The 23,123-nt window shown below is 45.0% G+C and overlaps 1 protein-coding gene across 2 annotated transcripts in view; it reads right to left on the bottom strand.

Moving 5' to 3' along the window:
* Positions 1 to 4,640: 4,640 nt before the first annotated feature.
* Kif26b (kinesin family member 26B) overlaps positions 4,641 to 23,123 on the bottom strand; it is a 499,298-nt gene continuing 480,815 nt past the window's right edge. For both annotated transcript variants that reach the window (XM_046432469.2, XM_046432470.2), the window contains 3 exons: positions 15,698 to 15,900; positions 15,059 to 15,209; positions 4,641 to 11,940 (listed from right to left, as the gene is read on the bottom strand). In XM_046432469.2, coding sequence (XP_046288425.1) covers positions 11,792 to 11,940; positions 15,059 to 15,209; positions 15,698 to 15,900 — 503 coding nt within the window. In that variant the 3' untranslated portion in view covers positions 4,641 to 11,791. The remainder of the gene's footprint in view (positions 11,941 to 15,058; positions 15,210 to 15,697; positions 15,901 to 23,123) is intronic.

The following is a 23,123-nucleotide window of genomic DNA, read 5'->3' as shown; positions in this document are numbered from 1 at the left end:
AAACATGGGTTTTTACATGGGTTCATGCTAAGAATTTGCCTTGAGTCTCAGAGGAGACTTTGGACTTGTACTTTTGGGAAATCCTGGAACTGTTGAGACTATGGGGACTCTTGGAAATAAACTAAACATATTTTGCATTGTGAGATGGGCATGAGCTTTTGGGGGGGCCAAGGGCAGGATGTTATGGTTTAGATGTGAGGTGTCCCCCAAAAGCCCATGTATGAGACAATATAAGAAGGTCTAGAGGTGAATGATTGGGTTATGAGAGCTTTAACATAATGTGTGCATCAGTTCCCTGATAAAAATTAACTGAGTTGAAAGTGAAAGCAGGTAGAGGGTGGCTGGAGAAGGTTGGTCATTGGGAGTTGTGGGTACATATTTTCCCTGGTGAGTGGAGTCTTGCTCTGCTTCTTCATGGCCATGTCCTGACCTGCTTTCCTCCACCACTCTTCTGCCACGATATTCTGCTTCACCTAGGGCCCAGAGAAATGGAGCCAGTTGTCTATGGACTAAGACCTCTGAAAACTGTGAGCCTCCAAATAAACTTATCTCCTCTAAAATTGGAGATAATTTTGTTCACAGCTGCAAAAAAGCTGACTACAACAGAGGTGTTCAGGTCATTGTGTACTAAGGCCATTATCTCTTGCTGGCTTTAGGCCCCTCTGTCTTGCTTGTACTCATTGCCTTTCTGCCTTCCACCATGCAATAACTCTCCCCACATATCAATGCCATGCTGTTGGACTTCCAGCCTCCAGGACCATGAGCCAAATATACTGCTATTGTTTATAAATTACCCACCTGGTGGTATTCTGTTATAGAAGCCCCAAACAGACAGAAGAACTGACCTCTTACACCTGTTGAGTATTTACTAGGTTATGACACACTTCCTTATATGGTCTTCTTTCATCCTTAGAAGCAGCCCAAGGGAAACTAGGTGAGGCAGCCTGGGCTTTGCTTTTCTTACACAAGGGAGGGATTGGAGCCCAGAGATGCTCAGAGACCCTCAAAGCCAACTGAAGTTCCAGTTCTCAAAGCAGTATCCAGGCAACAGGAGTCTTCCACCACAAGTTCTCAGAAAGAGTTGAGATGTGAGTCTGAATCCCCAGGGAGTATTTCCAAGACACATACTTATTCTGTATATAAAATTCCTCTTCTTTTTTTAAAAAAATATTTTAAAGTTGTCAATGGACCTTTATTTATTTATTTATTTATATGTGGTTCTGAGAATCAAACCCAGTGTCTCACACGTGCTAGCCAAGTGTTCTACCAGTGAGCCACAATCCCAGCCCCAATATTTCCCTTCTTTTGACAGCTTTTCATAAACATTCTATATTTTAACCCAATTGTATGCCCAGTACTGAGATACCCACGGAGAGCCAGAGACCCTAACCCTAAACTCTGGCCTCCAGAAACCTAATATTTAGAGATAGAGATACATATACAAAGAACTTGATGCACCTTATTACAGGAGCACTGTCCGATGTGGGAGCTTCTTGATGTGCAATTGTGAACAAATAAATAGTGAATCAGTGGAAACAGAAGTTTAGAGAGGAAGAGATGACTCTATCTAGGGCCACCAGGGAAGGCTTCTCATCATAGTTCGGGTTGGACGATTTACAGTGTGATCACTCAATGTGTGTGAAATGCCTTATAATGTTTTACTCCTCCTGTTACAGCTATTTCACATCTAGGAATTTATCCTTGGGGATATGTCAGAAGGAAAAAAAAGGAGAGAGAGAGAGATTTATGTTCCACATGTTTATTACAGGGTAATTGAGAATAGTGAAAAAGTAGAAGCAATCTTAAGGTCCAGTAGCAGGGAACAGCAGCACATAAATGGCATTCAGTCTACGTGACAGAATAGTCTGCAGCCACTGAAGTCATGTTGTCACAGCACGTGTTCTGACTGGAAAAATAATGTACATGGTGGGAATATTAAGAGGAAAATGAATCCAAAAGGGTCATATTTAGGATCATCCAAAATTTGTAAAAATATATGCACATGTGTGTGGGAGTCTACAAAGCAGTAACAGTGCTTCTCTCTTGTGTGAGATTAAAGGGAATTTTGATTCGCTACTTGCATTTTTTCTTTTCTTTTTTGTGGTACTGGGGATTGAACCAGGGTCTTGTGCATGCAAGGGAAGCACTCTACCAACTGAGTTATACTCCCAGGCTGTATTTGCATTTTTTCAAAGCTCAATTTAAGAGGAAAATAGGTTTCTCTCACTGGGTTGTCAGGAAACTTATGGGTCTGTGGGACTCGGTTTCTGGTGTGAAGTCTTTTAAATTTGTCTTCTGAGCATGCTCAAGGTGTGTCATGTACATATCTTGATCCTGAGACTCACTGAGGAGGGAAAGAGCATAAAGGATGGAACAAGCAAGGGCGATTTTAATATTTTTTTAATGAAGAACAATGGACACACTGTTACCTTGCATGCAGATGGCGACGGGGCACACTGCAGCAGCTTCCTCAGGTGGCAGCATGGTGGCTTCTAGGTCACCTCTCCTAGGCAGGTGACCAACTCTCATTCTCTCCCTCTTCCTCACCCTCTCAACCTCATGACTTAGAAGACTCTTCAGGAGGTGATGCCTAGCCAAAGGCCCAAATTGGAGGGCAAGGGGTGCGTGTTGGGGTTGGCAGGAGAAGCTGTCGGCCTGCATTGGGGGGCGCACGTTTGCTTGTTGGAGTTGGTTGCTGTATGCAGGCTGGGCCGAGCTCTTGAAGCCCAGAATTTGTTTATTCATCAGCCATCGGAAGTGTGTGGGACAGAGCAAGTGGTGCTCAGTAAAGATTTGTTAAACAATTGCTTTATAAATGTGGGTAGAATTCAAGTGCACAAATACTATGCCTTTTCATCTTTTGAAGAGGAATATGCTTTAGGAAACCTGAAGGCCAAGGCTGGTCACTAACTGGGGAGGCCAAAGAGCTGAGGATTTGGCCCTGGTTGGGGACCCTCTTCATTCCACCTGGGGATAGGCAAATGCAGACTCTGACCAGGTTTCTCTATTGCCTCCTCTTCCAAACTTGATTTCTTTATTTCATTTACTCACTTAGCTAATACCAGTTGAGCTGCTCCAGGCTCAGTTTTAGATGCTGGGATGTAGAAGAACAAGAGACATCTATGGTGCTAGGAGATACTAGCCACCATCAGGTCCATGTGCCAACACTCCAAGTGCTCTGCATAATTATAAGTAGAAATACCCTTCAACTAGAAAAGCCAATGGAAGCATTTTATACTGCAATAGGCCCAAATTGAGACACAGAGGCATTTCGTCTGTCTGGGTGCTGGAATAGCCTGACCGGCACCTAGATGAAGGTGTTGCTAGATGAAGGTGTCGCCTTGCTTTGTTTTTTATATCCTCCCAGTCCTAGGCAGACAGAAAGACCATGGAGAGGTTGATTGATGTCCCTGAGACAAAAGGATAGGATCAAAATGACTGAGAAAAATAAAACGTACTGTCAGTACAGTACGTTTGTTAATAATAATAATTATTATGATAATAATTTGAGAGAAAAATACACCTAAGACTATACATTTGGAGAATTTTCTTCCCCAATGAGAAGATACTTCTGATGACCACATGTATCCTCCTTCCAGCCCCCTCAGAGGCTCTGATGGGAGTTGAGGATGGGGTGGTATTACAGGCCTTGCCAGACCGGGGTGAACTGAAGGATGGAGGCTTTAGTGGGGGATTGGAAGGGAATTGGAAACAATTCCAAATGGGGCCCTTACGTTCTCTTCTCCGAGGAATTGATCTAGTAGGCAGCACCTCCACTAGTCTTCCACTTGAAGGCGTGTTTTCCCCCTAGGAAATCACAGCTTTTTAACTTAAGGTTTCTTTTCCTGTGATGTCAAGAAAGCCCAGGCAGGTCTTGTCAAGGGTTCAGGGAGTAGAAGGCAGGAAGCCTGGGTGATGTGCATGCCAGCGAGCTCCACAGAGCAGGAGACAAGGAGGGATTCAGAGCAGGGCCCTTGCAGGAAGCAAGAGGGTGTATTTGCTTTGGTGGGCACCTGGCCCTGTCTTTGGGACTGTGGTGCATTCAGCTGATTAGATGCATGTGGTACCAACATTGAGGAAGAAGCCTCAATATTGTTGAGGGAATAAGTCTACAGTGGAGGGGAAGAGGTGGTCTTTAGGGGCAGGGGGTACCTAGGGGACATTTGTCCAGTCCCAGTCTGGTTTGGCTTTCTTGCTTGAGTGTGCTTAGTTGCATTTGAGACAAATATCCATGTGAAAAGGGGCCCGTGTGTCCGGGACCAAACTCGCTGCAATGACTGCAAATGCCCTGAGTTTATGTGAATCCTAGAGACACTGGGTTAAGGACACAGGCCACTAAAAAAATAAATAAACACACAAAACGTACAACCTCAACACTAAGCTTCTCAACATTTTCTTGTGTGTTCAGCCCATGGCTGACTCTCTGGGAAGGACAATTCCAGGAGCTCTGTGTCTTAGCCACATCTCCACCCACTCGTGGCTGGTTTCCAAATATGTTAGAGGCCAGCCCCACAGGACTCACCCCAAGAAGTGCTGAGGGACCTGGGAGGCAGACCCAGGCCCAGGTGTTGTTATAATGAGAACACCCCACCCTGTGTACAGAAGGATAAACTGGAGAGAGAAGAATTCGTGACTCTGGGTAGAATAAAAGTGAACATTTAATGCCACCATAGTTTGTCTTTTAAACACCAGATTCTTTTTTGACAACATTTTACACCTCATATGCCACAAAAAGTCAGAGATCGTAGCCAGCAAACAATGTCTTCACACAGGAATGGCACACAGCTCAATGGATTCATGTCACCAGTTTGTGAGAACTATGTAACACTCTGTTCCAGACTGTTCTCCAGGTAGCCTGCTCATAGTTATCATGACCAAGCCAACAGCTAATTTTTATGTAGCTATATAAAGGCCCATACACAAAATCCAGCCTGCAAATAGGCTGCTGGGACCCGCCCAAGTACTGAATAATTTTCTGACCTTAACAAATGAGCTTTATTTTTCTAAAAAAATTAACAGCAAACACTTATGAGCTAAGAACTTAATTTTAAAAACAGCACCAATCTTCTATCCAAACAGTGAATTTCAAACAATGACATTCAATACCACCATTGACTTCAAATAAGAATTTTTTGAACATGTTTGTGAATTCACTGTTTCCGACACAATAAATGCACTTGGGCAGGCCTTGTCTCCAATCTTCAAATGGGTCCATTTCTACAGATAAGCATATTTATATATACATACATACATTACTAATCATGGAATCATAGAACCAGGGCTTGAAGGAACCACAAAGATCATGTAGCACAATGTCCTCATTTTACAAATTAGAAAACAGTTCCAGAGATGTTGATAAGGTGTACATAGATGGGACTATTGTGGAAACTGGAATCTGAAGTCAGGTTTTCTGTCCTGCGCTCTTCTGCCATGCCACATACCTTCTGCACACACGCATCTACATATGTACACACACAGCAGTACAGAGGACTGATGTGTGTTCCTGTCCACACACCTGGTGCAACACCATCTAACAGGAAGTCCTGGACTCATGTCCAGTTCTGCTATAAAACTGTTCTGTGAACTTGGGCCAATTGATGACCATTGACATCAGTTTCTTTATCTAGAAATGATTCTCCCCAGCTCCAAAAGAGAGCTTTAATTTCTTCAAAGCCCATCCCCCATCAGTTTTGCCACTGTTTTCCCTCTTTACACGATCCTAGAAGGACAGCTATGATGACCCCAACCTTTCACAGCAAAATGAAGCAACTCACCCAAGTTGCATAGCTAGTGATGAACCAGGCGTGGCCCCTGGTCACCTCCTCCTGGGGCTCCAGGCTTTCCTCCTAGTTTTAGTTGCCTCTTAAATGAAACTACTGGCCCCAGCCCTTCCCTGCCCCTCAGGGATCCAGCAAGGGACAAGATGCCTTAAATATTACGGGTTGTAAGACTCACTAAAGTGCTTTGGTTGCTCCAGAAAAAAACTGCTCTGATATATCCAAGGTGAGGACCTGTCGTTGCTTTCCCAGCCCCCTTCAGTAGTACTGCAGGTGGAATGGGGGTCTTGAGGAAATGTGGGAACTTAATACTGTCAGCACTTTTCTCAGGAATTTGATGTTGAACCAGTAAGAGAAGCTGAATCCTCTTCCACCCAGGCCTGTGGAAGCTGATTTCTAAGCTCATTATCATCCAAGTCAAAAGGAAGGATCCTTTCCCCTTTGGTTACTTACTATAGAAACAGCTGAGATTTTGAATTAAGCCCTGTACTCTGAGGACTGGACCCTAATCCCTGTTCTCTTGATTTATTTATCTCCCCCGATCCCCGCTCACGTCTCTGCTGACAGATTTTGCTAGGGAGAAAAGCAGAAAAACAAAAAACGAAAACAAAAGCACAAAAAAACCACATGGTCACAGACATATCCACCAGGCTTACATTTCAATGCCATAGCAAGGGAGACCATTTCCAACCATGATGCATAAAGAAATTCTAAAACACAAGCAGGGTTATAAAACAACATCCTGAGTTTACAAATAAATCATAACTCTTCATAAATTAGGTACGACAATGTGGGATGTTAGAGATGAAGACTCTGCTAGTTTTCTTTTTTAAATAGATTTTTTTCTTAGTTGTAGGTGGACGTTTATTTTACTTATATATGGTGCTAAGAATCAAACCAAGTGCCTCATACATGCTACGCAAACGCTCTACCACAGAGCTATGATCCCAGCCTGACTCTGCCAGTTTTGAAGGTAACTTCTGTGTGATACATAAAATAGATGTGTGAGCACCAGTATCTGTGTCACCTCTACACACAGGGAACAACTGTATTCAGAGAATATCAATAAGATGCAATGTTGATGTGATACTGCCTCAAGCACTAGTTTGTGTCCAATGTCATGACCATACCTCAGGTTCTGAGTAGGGCCACCCAAAAGCAGAATGTGCTTGTTTAGGGATGGGAGAATTCGCTCTTGGGATTTAAAATTTGAAAAAAAAACCCCACAAAAATCAAAATACATTTTGAGATGAGAAGCTTAAGTTTTAATAGCTTCTCCTGGATTGGAGTTCTGCTTTTATAATTGCAGAAATAAGAAACAGTTTTTGTTTTAGAAATATGTCATTTTGTCAGGAAGATTGCTAAGTGACACAATTTATAAGATTTAACCCGCAAATTGTGACACATTTTGGAGGATAAGAAAGAGATACTAAGATCCAAAGAATGTCGGCTGTATTCCCACCACATGGCCAAACCAATTTTAGACTGGCAGTTTCAGTGAAGCTGAATGCCTGGCTTTGTCACCTAGAGTAAAGCAGCCTGAACTGTTCTTTTTCTCCCTGCTTGGAAGTCTCACATGTGGTGGCCCTATAGAGTGTCCCTTGCATTGTGGAAAGCAGGGCCACACTGTCCAGGCAGAGGCAGTGAGCCCAGGAACAATGGAATGGAGTGGTTTAGATAGCAACAACTAATAGCACACAGGACTTCCAGCCTGTTTCTGACTGGCCTGGTTGCAGCGTTTAAGATATATATTGCCTTGAAAAGAGAAGAGATATTTTTGCATATGCTCAAAAAGTGGGCTAATAATGTTCCAGCAGGGAAGAACGACTAAATTCATGAATCTTATCCGATTTCGGAATGAATTAATCTCTAAATTTTTAGCTGAAATTCTTGTTGGAATAAAGAACCTAAAAACATTCATTACATCATTATTTTGGAAGGCTTGAGTATAGATCAGTAGTTACCAGTGACATCAGCAACTGTGTTTGCTTTGAACAAATTGTGGGCCCTTGCCAGACCTGCCTTCTATCCCAAAAAGTCAAGGTCAGGTGGATGATTTCAAATAGACACATCTGTGATGAAGGCTTGTGGATGAACCCAAATTAATGATGAGTGTTAGAATTTGAAGCCTAAAGAAGGTGGCTAGTTTATAAGGACACGAGATACATACCCAAGTGGGCACAAATTCCCTTCTCCTTCAACTCCAATCATGGAATGAAAATCTTTAGAGCAAGCACAAGACTTGGATGTGTGTATAAAAAGACTTTTTTTGGGAACTACCCCTGTGGATGGAATAAGTGTCTGTGATCAGACTTCCAGCTTTAGGCTACTTCATGACAAACTGGGCCAAATTCCTGCCTGCCAAATGCCCATTGTGTGTGTGTGTGTGTGTGTGTGTGTGTGTGTGTGTGTGAGCTAATGGGTCTTCTGTGCCCTGTTTTGATGAGTTACAAGTCAGGTTCTCTGATGCTCACAAGACTTCAGTTCCTATTTAGAACCTAGCTGAGCTCCTTTGGCTGTGTGTGTGTGTGTGTGTGTGTGTGTGTGTGTGTGTGTGTGAGATACATTTTTAAAAATCTCAGTCGGAGTCCCTTCCCTGCTTGGGATCCTTGTTTGAGTTCACAGACTCTTCTCTGCATTTGCATCTGAAGTTCCCCATGTTCAGAATAGTAACTGCAGATAAAACAACAGGGAAGTGTGCTGATTCAGATCTGGAAGAGATGAAAGTGAGAGACAGTTTCTCATGATGTCAAGAGGAATTCAAGGACAAGAAGATCAAAGGTTCCAGCTCTCAGGTCGGGATTTGAAAGCCCAGGATAAAGCAAACTATGGCTCCCTTGCAGCATAAAACACCATCCTGAAATGCAATGTGGATCTACTCCAGGGGAAATGATCTCTATTTCCCTTTCTTGAATCTCAGTTTTGTTTTGCTGGCAATGTTTCTACTTCACACTAAACTATTTGGAGCAGGAGTTGGTGGGATAAGTTTCAGACAAGGAATTGAGTAAGGTATATGCCTCTAAGTGTGACTTTCAAAGAGACATTTCATTTGTGTATAATGAAATAGAAATCAGTTCTCGGGTGTTCCCTTGGCCTTCTTGGGCTCTGTGTCACTAAAACCAAAAGGAGACCTGGAACCATCTCCCATCTGGACCCTAAATGACATCCTTTGGTTACTGGGGCTGCTTTGGATATAGCACCTTCTTTCTTATGCTCAAAGATCATCATCTGTATCGTCAATTCATAGAGCCAGGAATAAGCTCATCATAATGTCAAATGCATGACTTCTTCACATGGTTTATCAACTCTTGGCAAAATAAAATGTTTGCAGTTAAGTAAGTAAAATAAGACAAGAAATAAAGAAAAGAAAAAAAAAGAAAGAGAATGGACAACAATTCCCAGGCAGTTGTTCTCCTATACCATGGCCTGCGAGATCCTGGGGATGTTCCATGATGGGATCTCTTGGGAAGTCAATCTGACTTGGTAAGATCACTGTGGGTAATATCAACCTTTTGTTATATCATGAAGTTGTTAAAAATGTATATAAACACATTTAGGCAGGAAGCAAGCTGAAGGCCACTCCCTAGGAGAGAATTCACTGTTCTGCTTGGTCTCACTCCAGTGAAGGCACCAGGCTCTGTCAGTGACCTTCTAAAGGAAGTCACCGCAGCATGAGGACCTCAGGGCTAAGGGAGAATGTGGCAGTGGCAAAAGCCAAGCTCACTGATGACTTATCAGATGTATTTGTTCACAAACGAAAAACAAGGCATACTCACCTTTGAAAATTCCTCAAAGACAGGCTTTTCATGAAGTGGTGTATTTCAAACTAGCAACCCAAAGGGATACCAAAGGACAAACAAACCAACTCAAAGCACTGGCATCCCCTGGGGTCCATATGCTTCCAAGGAATGTTGTTGTTAAGCAATCCAATGTATGCAAGTACTGCGAGGCCAGAGATGGGCTCAGAGTCCCAGAACTCTGCAAAATGGGTTTGGGTTGAGGAGTTAGGGGAGGCTCTACTTCTAAGGTAACATACTTGTTTAACTTGTAGGATGCACAAAGAGGAAAATGACCTCTTTTACCAAATTTTAGTCCATTCAACTAGCATATTCAGGCAGATCTTGTGTGGGTACATTTGCATAGAAGCAGACTCTTTACAGAGTGTACAAAGCTGGACTCGTGACCCATGGAGTCAGTCCATGGGGCTGACTTCCAAAGCAAGAGAGCTAATGGGTCTTCTGTGCCCTGTTCTGATGAGTTACAAGTCAGGTGCTCTGATGCTCATAAGACTTCAGTTCCTGTTTAGAACCTAGCTGAGCCCCGCTGGCTGGTGAGACAGCTGGGCTGGGCTACCAACAAATGCAAAGGCTAATTTTCCATGGCGGGGAGCTTGGGCTGAGAAATTGGTTAGTGGGGACAACTAGCCTGGAAAGAGGCTCTGAAGCTCAGCTGCATTTGAGGGCAAAGATGAACAGTTCTCAGTACCTCAATGCCCTTGGCAGTTCTGTGCCTCAAGTTTTTGTCCCTAACACAGGTATACTAATCCTGAAGGGAACTTTTGCAATTTGAGAATGAGGTTTTGGGAGCCAAGACCTGGATATTCATATTCATTCAACTCTACTCTGCCTGTCCATAGTTATGGGATTTAGGGAGGAGGAACGTCTCTCTGCCTTTGGGTGCCAAGCTTTAGGAAACAAGCCTAGTCCCTAGGTGGTATGTATGTAGGCTTCGGGACAGGGAAGAACTGAACTTCTTGCTCTTGGGCAGGACTCTGGATAACAGAAAAGCTGTGTACTCCCTAGACTCCTTCTCGTTCTACACCAATGTGATTGGAGCACGTACCAGCAGAAGAAGCCTCTCAACTCAAAGTCACCACCCCTCTCCCCGGCCCCCAAACTGCCACTTCAATAAATCTACAAAACTCAAAAACAAACAAATATGGCTCTGCTGAATTGATTCAAGCTTTCGATCCAGAGTCTTTGGAATAGAAATGAGCATGAACTTGTTTTGAGGATCATAAAAACCCTGGATGGGTGGGGAAAGGATAAGGATGCGTGGCTGGATATGGAACAAACGCCTACCTACATGGAGAAGTCTGGCCCAGGTCACAAAGGACAACTTCTTCTCCCTTAGAGATGCAAGCCCTGTCTCCTCTCCTGATGGCTCAAGTTCACTCACGCTGCTCCACGATCAGCCGCCCTCTGGGTCTGCTGGCCGACCTGCTGCTCGTGGGAGGAGGCACTGAGCACCACCTGCCTTTCCAAAACTTTTTTTTTTTTTTTGGAAACACACATTTGCTTGTGTGGATGAAAGTCTCTCTGTTCTGTTCGAGTGGCCTTACCAGAATCATCATATAAGACAGTTAACATTTATTCGTATGCAATACTGGTTAGGAAATAGGTCTACAAACACAACTTACTTACAAACAGCAAGTCAGAAATAGGATAAAACACCAAGAGAAAAACGAGCCATGAGTACATTTCAAAAACGCGTGGGATTTTCTCTTCTGTGGGTTTTGTTGTTTGCGTCTTGACTAGCACCATCTGTACACGAGAAGAGTTGAACACAAATGTTTGGGTAATCATAAAGATTTGCAAGGCACTTAATCCGTCATCCTGGGTCATCTTGTCGTGGGTGTTTTGTTTTCGCTTTCCACAGCAATCCTCCGTCCACCCTCCCCCTCACGAAAGCACGACAAGAGAGAGGTCTCTTTGCCAGCAGTTCTTATGTACAAACAAGTTAAGTTCCTCAAAGTGCTTTTATTTCAGTCTCACGGGGCTCTGACGTCCCTTGGGCTTCCCATCATTCTCTCCTTCCACGTGTTCGGGTTTGCACCTTCCCTACTTCAGAAAACAAAAGAAAACTCGCCTTCCGCTCAACGCTGCCTCCAGACTTGCCACCAACCTTCATCCTCATTCTATAGTCTTTGGGGTGCCGCCAGCACAGAGGGCCTGGGGGAGGGTGACGTCCCCCTGGGGAGTAAGGGGACTGGTGGACCGGGGATCTGCCGCTCCTTATCGGCGCCTGGAGGTGATGTCAAAGCAGGTGATCATCATGAGATGGGCCTTGCAGAAGTTGACGCGGCTCTCCAGGCGCTCGGTGACGCACTCCAGGGCCTCCAGGTACTCCAGGGAATCCAGCTCCAGCACCTGCTCCAAGTCGACTGCAAAAGAGGAAGGGCCTGGAGACTCCAGCAGGCGGGAAGAGCCATCCCATCTGCTCAGCCCAGACCACAGGGCTGCCTGAATTTCCCCTCTGTCCCCAGATCTGATTTCTTCACCTGTCTCTAGTGACCTTGGTATCCCTCCTACCTAATCCTTGGCCTCTCAGCCAGTGGACTGAAACACTGGTTACCAGTTTTTAGATCTTTAACATTTTGTTGAGATTATTCTGAGAAATAAGGCAAAAATCTAGCTGCCCCCATCTCTGGCCATCTCCACCACAGCATCTGTGAAAGATGACGCCATTATTCTTCATTAACCATGAAGAATGCAGATCTTGATGCTGGTGTGGGGCAAATCCCTCCCTTGTGATCTAAAGTGGCAAATCCCTCTGCCTCCTTAGATAAAGGCTGTTTCTCCCTTATATTCCTTCATGAGCACTTTGTATCCACCTCTCGGGCTGAGAAACCTGACCTGTCTCCGGTCTTCCTAGGCAGTCTCATGAACTTGATGATCATTCAGGAAATATGATAAATAGATCTAAATTGATAGGTGAGCTTCCTTAAGCTCAGAAGATAAGCTGACACTTAGGAGCAGGATGCCTTGCCTGACGCTCAGGCCTACAGGGGGTGAAAAGTTTGAGTCCTGCAGTTCCTGAAGAGCAGGTGTCTGCGATCAACCTCACCTGGACTCAGTTTGCCTACTATATCCATGGTGGATGGGCAGAGGGGTGGGCTGCCTGGTACTAGCTCCAGAGGTGCTGCAAGGAGTCCCCATATGGGGAGGACAGCAGGGACGGCAACCAAGGCTGGTGGAGTGGCCGTGGAATCCAAAGCAGGAGACTTGCATTTGATTCCCAGCTGCTCCATACTAGCTCTGTGACCTTAAATTCTGCAGGTGCCATGTCCTTAAAAGGAACATGAGCATAATAATTCCTACCCTGCCTATCCTATCTACCTCGAGTTGTTGAGAAGAATAAAATCAAAAAGGAGATAACGAATGTGAACATGGTCTGAAAACATATGAAAACCATGTCATGCTACAGAACCATCAGGGACTGTAACGGAAGCAGACTGCTTTATACAGAGGGCATCCCTGAGAGCGAGACTGTAAGGACACTCACTCAAGGTTACAGTTAATAAGGACCACAGCTGGAGGGAGACCCAGTCTAACAGGCTGAATGCCCGTCTAATACTGAAGAAACAATACCTCACTACACCCCTAACCCCCTCAGACCTCATCACTGGACCACCTCAAAAGCAGCATCAGATCTAAAAATTAAAAATAAAAATGGACCCAGCACATCTATTTCTGTGCCAAACCCTGCTGGCCACCAACAGGAATAGTCAGCATGCAGCCTCCATAGTTTTTTATTTTTTCCCCCATTCTTATTTTCCACTCATCTTAGAAAAACAATCTGTGCTTCTCCTTTCATGTGGCCTTCTGTTCATTCTCTTTCTTAGCATCAAAAATACCTGATTCTTGACATATACGAAGGCAAGAATGAATGTCTTCAGATGTTTCTTGGAAGCATCTGAAACACAGGTGTACTGAGGTGTAAGCCTGCTCCCTTCCTGGGAGAAAATGTGCTTTGTAAGACGAGGATCATTTTCAAGCCTGCCTTGGGCATAAACAGCTCTTAAAAAATAAAATGTTAATGAAAATGTTAAATATGAAGGGACTGTGAGGGCTGGGGTTGTGGCTCAGGGGTGGAGCGCTCGTCTAGCACGCGCGAGGCCCTGGGTTCGATCCTTAGCACCACATAAAAATAAATAAAGACATTGTGTCCAACTACAACTAAAAAAATATTTTAAAAAAATGAAGGAACTGTCTGAAGGGATGCCCTGGGATCTCAAAGTGTCCAGAGATTCATGGGAAACAAAAAAAAAGAAAAGGCAGCCACAGGTGGACAGAAATAAGCACTAGGCTCCATGTTTGTGCCCTGGTCAGACATTAGCTAATGTTCTGTCTTGTCTGCCCCATAATACCTTTGATAAAAATACCTTTGAAGGAAGAACATTTCTAATAGAGGACTTCATTTCCCGTATCATGTCTGCAGGCACAGGCTGTATTTGTGGGACTGTGGGCCTAGCCACAGATGCTGCATCCCCAAAGCAAAGGATGCTTTCTGTATTGGATGGTCACGAGAACCCACTGAGGTACTCGGGGGACATGGTACTACTCCATTTATATGGAAAAGAAACCTGTCACAAGTGGCAGGCGCTGGGAAGAGCCGGGCATCTGACAAACCTTGGCACTTTCTTTTTCACCCAGAATCATTTTACCCAATATTTAAAAAAAACCAGCTTCTCTGGCACACAAATCTAAGCCTCAGACCTCACTCGTGGGCTCTCCTCGCTGCCATGGAACACTGGGAGAGGGGGACATGCAGGGGAGGGGTGTGTTGAGAGGGGACAGAGGCAGCTGAGGGCTGGAGAAAAGAGCCAGATGGGAAACAGGGAGAGAATTTTAATGACAGTAGCATATTTTATCCCCCAGATTGTGGGATTGCTTCCCACATCAATGTAGTAGTTGGGACCAGATTTAAGTTTTATTTCGCACTAAATGGAATGGTTAGGAACAAATAAATAAGAGACAATTGAATCCGCCTCTCAAAGAGAACAAAATTGCTCTGAATCATTATTAGATGGTTACTGTCATCTGGGGCTTTCTATTAAATGGAAATAACACCAGGCTGCTCCTCTTGCTTTCTGGGTCCTCCGTGAGGCTTTACTATGGTCGTACATTCTACCCTATCAAGAGCTCTATAAATTCATGTCTATTTCAGGCTAGATAAGCAGTGTGATTTTGTGGCCTAGGAAATTTGTAATACAGCCTTCATGTCTGGGTGATCTGCCACATGCAGGGGGGGAAAATCTCATTTTCAAGTGCTTTGGACTGAAACACATAAGAAATAATCTCGCAAGAGCAATATTCGCCGCTCCTTTGCTGTTCCCAGCCCCTCCCACCTGCCCCAGGAGAGTAGGATTGTTCACTCAGAGCAACCGTCTCCATCTGCCCCTAGATGAAGTGTGCCGAGGTCACCCTGGGTTAGGTGCCAGGCCTCTGTCACTGGGGAACCTGTTAGCCACCGTGACAGAAATGAACCATGGGCCTTACATTCACGGAGCCACTTGTTGGGGTCCAGCATCAGGTACTGTTTGGTCATCTCCAGCTCCTTCATCAGCCACTCGTACTTGGCTCTGACCTCTGCGATCCTCTGCTGGCGATGCTCCAGAATTTTCAGTTTTGCGTTAAAGCACATGACCTCCTGCACAGCGACGGAGAAGGAGAGGGGCAGTGTAGAGAAAAGAAAAGAGATCCTTCTGCTCCTGTCCAGTCCACATGACCTCTTCTAGAGAGGAACACTTCTAAAGACCGTCCATGAGAAAGGAGCTGGTCCCTGGGAAGTCTGGGAGGGACTTCAGAGACCTCAGTGGGATTTCTTCCTTGATAAACCAGACAGCTCAGCCATGGGGGAGACTGTCGCAGGCTGTTCTTAAATGTAGAAAGCAGATGGTGTTCCAACTGGGCAAATGCTGGTCTGCATGAGTATGAAACCTCAAGACAAGGAGCCAGACCACTGTGTCCCCCAGCATGTGAGTCTTTAAGGCATTTCAGGAGAGGACACAGAGTTCCCTCCAAAGTGTCTATCCCACTTTATGGGCCCACTGTCACCCACCTGCCCACAACAGAAGCAGGTCCCTTCTCAGGGCAGGACCCATGGGTAACCGCCCCCACTCCAGGAAATGGACTCACTTTGCTGGCGCCACCACGTCGCCGCTGCAGGCGCTCCACATCGTCGATTTCATAGACCTTGATCTCAAAGGGTTCCCCGAGGCCCCTCTGGGTGCTCCGCAAGGGGCCATCCACCCAGCGGACCCCTGTGCTGGTGGTGGGTTTTCTCACAGGGGAGGAGGTATCGAGGGACAATGCTGGGATAAGCCTCCGTCTCTGAGAACCTAGGGAGAGGAATAAGCCACGTTTGATCCTTTTGCACTTCAAATTTTGATATCTTTCTTTGATGCAAGGAATGGGGTCATGGCAGGACCCTGTGGTCACCTGCAGAGCTGCACTGAAATGTTCTGACCTCTCACCCCTGACCCCAGCACTCACTCCAAGGGCTTCACCTGGAGAAACCCAGAAAAATCCCTGCTCTGCTCTTAGAACCCCCAACGTGCAGCCTAGAACTGTGAAGTGCCCTGGTGTGTGCTCGGCACGGGGACATGTGCCAAAAAGAAATGAAAGATACATCCATGTTAGGGAAAAAAGGTCCCAGTGTTTGATAGTGTGGTTATAGGATTTCCAGAAAATACTGTGTATTTGTTTATAACAACAGCACTACAGTAAGCACAGACTGCATGCCAGACACTAGTCACCATGCTTGACGCACTATGACAGACTACTAGCTGACCCCCAATATCTGTCCTCTTTTGTGTGTGTGTGGTTCTGGGGATTGAACCCAGGGCATTGCATATGCTATGCAACTCTCCACCACTGAGCTATCTGTGCAGCACCATCTTCCTTTTCTTCCTCAGCAAGAGACACCCCGATTTCAGCAGGGCACATAGTCAAATCCAGTGGAGAACATACCCTGGCATGTTTTTGACCAATGGGACATAAGTAGAAGTGGTATGTATAGCTGCTAAAAAGAATCAGCAGAAAGAAGAAAAGCAAGACAGGTATCCTAGTCTCCCAGCACCCTGGAGACTACCACATGACACTAAATCTCTATATTGCTGTAGGGGGTTTTCTGTCCTAGACAAACCTAGTCCTAACCAATATATACACAGTATCTCATTTAATTCTCTCAAAAGAGGAAACTAAGGTATAAAGATCATTAGTAGCTTACCCAAGACCTCGGTGTTTCTTTGTTGAAAAAAAAATCCATTGCGGTCTCTCTCTCTCCCTCTCATACACACACACACACACACACAAACTAACAAAATCATGTAGCAAATGATTTCTCCAAAGGATGTTATGGTTTGGATCATAAATGCACCCCAAAGGCCATGAGTGATAGGTTTGGTCCTCAGCAGGTTATACTATTGGACATGGTAAAACTTTTAGGAGGTGGGACCTAGTGAGAGAAAATTAGGTCACTGGGCATGTGCATTTAAAGGGGATGTTGGAACCTCAGTCCCTTTGCCCTCTCCCTTTCTTTGCTTCCTGGCCCACATGAGGTGATAGCTTTGATCCACCACTGGCTCCCACCAGGCTGTGGTGCCTTGCCACAGGCCCAAAGCAACAGGGTCAAACTCTGAAGCCATGAGCCAAAATACATCTTTCCTCCCTTTTTACGTTATTTATTTCAGGTATTTTATCATAGCAATGTAAAGCTGACTGACAAGATGTGTTGGGACTAAATACCACAGGATTTGGTACATATGAGCCAAAATGAGCATTTGAGAGGAGATGCTCATTGAAGATAAAGATCCTTTTGATTGCCTGTCTTCAGATCACTCATGTCTATTTGTGGAGACGGAAAACACACAAGAAGTGACTTGGGAATGGTGTACAGAGATGATCAGTTCCTTTGTGTCCTTAGGGGCAGGTCTCTAAAGAGAAATAACAAGCACTTGGACAGCAGGGCCCAGAGGCCCCTTTGACCCAAGCATCATCTTCCTGATGACCAGTGTCATAAGTGAGTGAGCTGTGGCCTCCTGGCCTTCTGAGCTCAGGGCCTGATATTTTCACCCATGTATGAAAGGGAACTTGCCTCTTGCTTTGAGAAACTAGAGGGTTTGATCCATTTCCCTGGTTTCTCTGCCTGTGGGAGGTTTAGGTGTCTCTGGACCTGACTCCCCGGAAGGAAGCTGAACCTGTTAAAGGCTGGGCTGTGACCCTGAGTACTCCTTCAGAAAGGGACAGGCACATCAGTGGCTCTCTCCTGGGCAGGAGGGTGATGGGAAAGCTGACGTAATCCCAACAGGTTCATCCTGAGGCTGAAGAGGGCCTGATCCACTGTGGCTCTGAATTTCTGACTCCCCCGGCCCCAGGATGACTAAAGAAGGTAAAGTTTGCCTGAAGCCTTTGTAGCTGCTCCTCAGGGTAGAATGGATACAGTGCCCCATACAAAGTCAAATTTGAGAAAAAATGAGAATGAGAGAGTGTGAAGTGCTAGCAATCTGAAGGCTGCGAGGCCTGGCAGTTTTCCTGAGGACCTGGAGATGCCCATATGTGTCAGTGAACCAGGGTAGCTGGAGGCCGTCATGTGAGGTTACAGCAACCAGACACTTGACCTTGGACTTGCCAGTCTCCAGAAGGGTGGGAAGTGGACTTCTATTGTTAATAAATTACCCAGTCTAAGAAGCTTTGTTACAGCAGCAGGAAGGGACCCAGGCACGTGGGAATGCCTCCATTTCTTCCCCCTGCCCTGCTCTTCTCTGGGATAGCAGAGATGGTTCTGAATAAACTTCTATTCCCACAAATTATGAGATAAAATTGATATTCCAAAGATTAATAATAAATAAAAGAGGTCATGTTTAAAACAAGATGGAGAGAAAAAAACAAAAACAAAAACAAAGAGGGAGGCCTCTGGGGAAGGGGAAGACCTCAGACCAAGGCCTGGGCCACTGTGCCTGTTCAGGGTTGATACTCGTGCACCTTGAGCCAGTTTAGATGGGGACTCACTTGCCTAGAGCCAATGCAGGTGAGGAATTGCTCTCCTTGACCATGTGTAGGCAGAGATTCTCCCCTTGAGCCATTGTAGACTTGATTCCATTTGGGCAGATTGCTTTGGCCAGAAAGTATCCCTTTCCCAGTCTTTAGGCCCCTCCCTGCGGTGTGTGGAGAGGTTGGGTGGTAGCTGTTGGAGAAAACACCTCTGGAAAGGCATTGGAGATTCCAGAGTGTTCTGTAGCATCATCCCCATAATCCCATGTTCAGGGAAGTGAGAGGGGGCCTAGTGGGCAGAGGTGGGCCTGCCTGCAGCAGTGGCTGGGTGCTTCATCACATGCCATGTAGCCTCTGTACTTGGATCCTGCTAGAGGTCCTAGGGAGAGAGCACATGGGCTTCAGGAACTGGAGATGTTAAACCATCTCAGGGTTGCTACTGACATCATAGCCAAGTGCACCCATGTGGAATTGCTCTTTTCTTTGGGTTCCAGGGACACTGAAGTTTGTAAAGTGGAGTGAGCCCAAATAAAGAGTTAGAAACCCTCAGGTCAGTTGTAGGGAGAGTGGGATGGATGTTTGGGTCAGCGCGACTCCACAACTCAGAGGAGTTTATGGGTAGCATTCCAGAAAGCCAGAAGTGACAAACATCTTCACAGACTCTGAACAGAAGCAGGTCTCAGTGATCAGTAAGAGCAAGACGGCGGCCCTGAGGGCCACCATGCGTAGGGTGCTGGGAAGCCCCATGGAAGTGAACCTGAAGATGGATCCACAGTGTTTGCTCCAAGCAAACAATGGAGAGAAGAAAGTTTGTTGTTATTTTTAACGAATACAGCTTCAGGAACTAGGAGATGGTCTAGGGTTAATGTCATCAGGGATCCAAAATGAGAGGATAGAGTATGCCACAGAAAGCAATTAGGACTTGATTTTCCAAATGTGGTGAAATACATGAATCTACAGACTTAACCAGCTTAGCAAACTTCAGTAGGAGAAACCCAAAGTCCATGCCCGGACACGTGGATCACTTACAAACCAGGGATTAAGGAAAATACTTGAAGTCAACCAGAAGAAAACAATACCGTATTGGCAAACATGGAACCATTTAAAGGACTGTGGAATTCTTATCAGAAATTAGGTAAGACAGAAGGCAGCGAAGCAACATTTTTTAACAAAGGATAAACATAGGTAAACCAAAATCTCATATATCTTCAGAAAGGAAGGAAAAATAATTATATCTTCATATAAAACAAAGCTAAGAGCCAGCTGACTTGTTAACAAAAATAACTGGTGGTTCTTCAGACAGACAGAAAATGATGCTGGAAGGAACTTGGGCATCAGGGATAAAGAGAAAAATAAAAAACAAATAACAAATATGTAGGTAAATAGAAGATGTTATTTTTCTCTTTTTGAGCTCTTTAAGATATGTTTTGACCATTGAAAGGAAAAACTGAGAACATATCTGGAGCTGAACAAAAATTAAAATACATCATATCAAAGTTTGTGCATGCAATGAAAACATTGCTTAGAGATTCATAGCATCAAATGCTTATGTTAGACAAATAGAAAGTTCTCAAATCCATAATCTAAGCTTCTACTTTCAGAAACAGAAAATGATGATCAAAATAAACCCAAAACCAGCACAAGGAGAAAAAAAATAAACATGAAGACTAATATCAGCGACACTCTACAAACCTGTACAATGTGAATGAAATGGACGATTCTGGAGAAGCAGGAGTTACCATAAGAACATGGACATTTAGATGGCTGGTTCCTCATAGGAAGAGCTCCTAAAAGATCTTCAGGTGTACATGATATCACTGGAGAATTCTACCACATTGGAAGAAGCATTAATATCAACTGTATACAAAGATTTCCAGGAAGTAGAAGAATGGGGAACAATTCACAATGTATTTCATGAAGCAGGTTTTATGGGGCCATGAAACTAGAAAAGATGGTGCCAGAATAAAACCATGAAAGAAACCCCAAACCGACAGACCCAAGTCCATTGTGAATATAGATACAAATATTTCTACATCAGGCACTTTATGGACAAGCCGAGAAAGACAACATGATGGTATGGATTGACGTAGAATAATTATACAACCAAAGTCAACACCTATCGCTACAAACTCTCAAATAGGTAGGACCAGGGAGTGTTATGGGTTGAATCATATTCCTCAGAGACATGTGTAGGTTCAAAACTCCATACCTTGCAGAAGTGGCATTATTATGATGAAATTACCTATGATGGGGTCATAAGGGGCTAGGGTGTTCAATACCATAGAATACAGTTGGGGTTTTCTGCTACATTATTCTCTTGCAATTTGTAGAAAACAAAAGTGGCACTAGCTTTTACAATTGTCACGAATTTACTTTATCAGAGATCTTTCTGCCTTCATGGAGATCTGAGTTCCTAATCCAGTGTCCTTCGGGTCAAGTTGAGGGACTCCCCTCCCACAGGGCACATCTAGTGGGGACCAACTCCCTGGGGTCTTGTTTATCCGGTGCTGTGGTTGGAATGTACGTGTCTCTCCAAAATTCCTGTTGATGCTTCAGCCTCAACATAACAGCATTGAAAGGTGGGACTTCAGGAGGCTATTAGGGCATGAGGCTCCAACCCTAGGGATAGGATATGTACCTTAAGAGTGATTCTCCACCATGCACAAGGACCTGGTTCACTTCCCCTACACACACACACACACACACACACACGCACACACAAAAGTAGGTTTGTCAAATTGGGAGTGGTGGTGTATGGTAGTGTTTTAATGAGCTTTTCCATCACTACAGCCAAGACACCTGACAAGAACAACATAGAGGAGGAAAAGTTTACCTGGGGGGTCAGGGGTTCAGAGGTCTCAGACCATAGATGGCTGATTCAATTGCTCTGGCCTGAGGTGAGGCAGCCTATGATGGGGGAGCCCAGCATGGGAAAGCTGCTCACCACCAGGCAGCAAAGAGGCAGAGGCAGAGACAGAGAAAGAAGGTGGGGCAAGGTCACAGGGATGAAGCACCCTCCCAGGTCATACCCCAGTGACCCACCTCCTCCAGCCATGCCCCACCTGCCTACAGTAGTCAGTCAATCAGTCCATTCAATGAAGGAAGGACTGATAAGATTACAGCTCTCCCAGTCCCACTGCTCCACTTCTGAATATTCCTGCCCTAGCACAGGAGCCTGGGTGGGGGACACCTCACACACAAACCAGAAAAGGCTGTATCCTCTCTACGTGGGACACTGAGGCGGGATGATCACACATTGAAGCCCAACTTGACAGCAAGTGTCTGTCAGGTGATGAGGAATACCCAGTCCAGAGTTAATTTTCTCCACAAAACATCTTTTGCACCCTACACTCCCTTAATTTCACATCAGGTGTAGCTTTTAAAAGCCTCGATCTTTACTCGGTGTACACACACACACACACACTCACACACCATTCCTATATTCACTTTTCAACAAAATGCAGGCACTGATTTATGAGAAACATCAACCCCTTGGGCAAAGTAAATGTCTATCTCCTTAGTGTGCAAGATTTTTATAATGGGAATGAAAAAAAAAAGAAGTCTGATCAATGGAGAGGGTAACTGCTCTTCCTCCTTACCTATCCTGAGAATGTAGAAATAACCATTCCAAAACTGAAGCTGGTAGTGTGTGTGTGTGTGTGTGTGTGTGTGTGAGAGAGAGAGAGAGAGAGAGAGAGATTATGGTGTGGGGGTCTCAGTGTTTGGGCAGCACTGAGTAGCTCAGGCATTTCTAGGATGACCCTGCTAAGGATCTGTTTGTATGAAGAACCAAGGAGAGTTATAGGATGGGACAGTGTATTAATTATCCACTGCAGCTTAACAAATGATTGGGGAATCCTAGTCATGGAAACTCTTAACTCACACACTCCTCTGGATCAGGAGTCTAGGAGCAGCTTAGCAGAGTGATTCTAGCCTAGGTTTTCTAAGCTATCAAATGAGACTACAAATCATCTGAAGACTTGATGGGGGCTGGGACACCCACTTCTAGGTTCACTCACGTGACCCTTGGAAGAAGCTTCAGTTCATTGCTATGTGGGCATTTATGACATGGCAAATGGCTTCCCCCAGAGTTAGTGATCCAAGAGAGTGAGTGAGGGCAGCTAAGACAGCAGCCACAGTGTCTTCTGTAACCTAATCTGCCTTATCCTATCAGTCACAGAGACCAACCTTGTTATGGTGTGGAAGGGGCCTACACAAGAGTGTGAATACCAGGAGGAAGGGACCGGTGGGGGCCATCTTGGAGTCTGGCTACCACTGATGACATGTGGTCAGATGGAGAACTATCTGAACAAGGACCACCCTGTGTGTCCCACCAACACTCACACAAGAGCATCACATGAGATGCGAGTGGAGATCACCCTGATGGACAGAGAGAAAAGTAAATAAGCTGAATGGAGAGAGGCATTTCACTGGGTGATATCGATTAACAGAAATATCTTGAAAGCCAACTAATTCCCATTGCCTTCCTTGCGTTCCATCTGGCAATCTTTGGAACTTCCATCACTAGCTCACTCCTTCCCATTGGGAAGTTTACCTAATACTGAGTTCA

Source organism: Marmota monax, unplaced genomic scaffold, assembly GCF_021218885.2.
Source record: "Marmota monax isolate L192 unplaced genomic scaffold, Marmota_monax_Labrador192_F-V1.1 WCK01_AAM20220418_F8-fsc00090, whole genome shotgun sequence".
NCBI lineage: Eukaryota > Metazoa > Chordata > Mammalia > Rodentia > Sciuridae > Marmota > Marmota monax.
The sequence above is the reverse complement of the archived record's forward strand: the minus strand, read 5'-3'. Positions and strand labels throughout refer to the sequence as shown.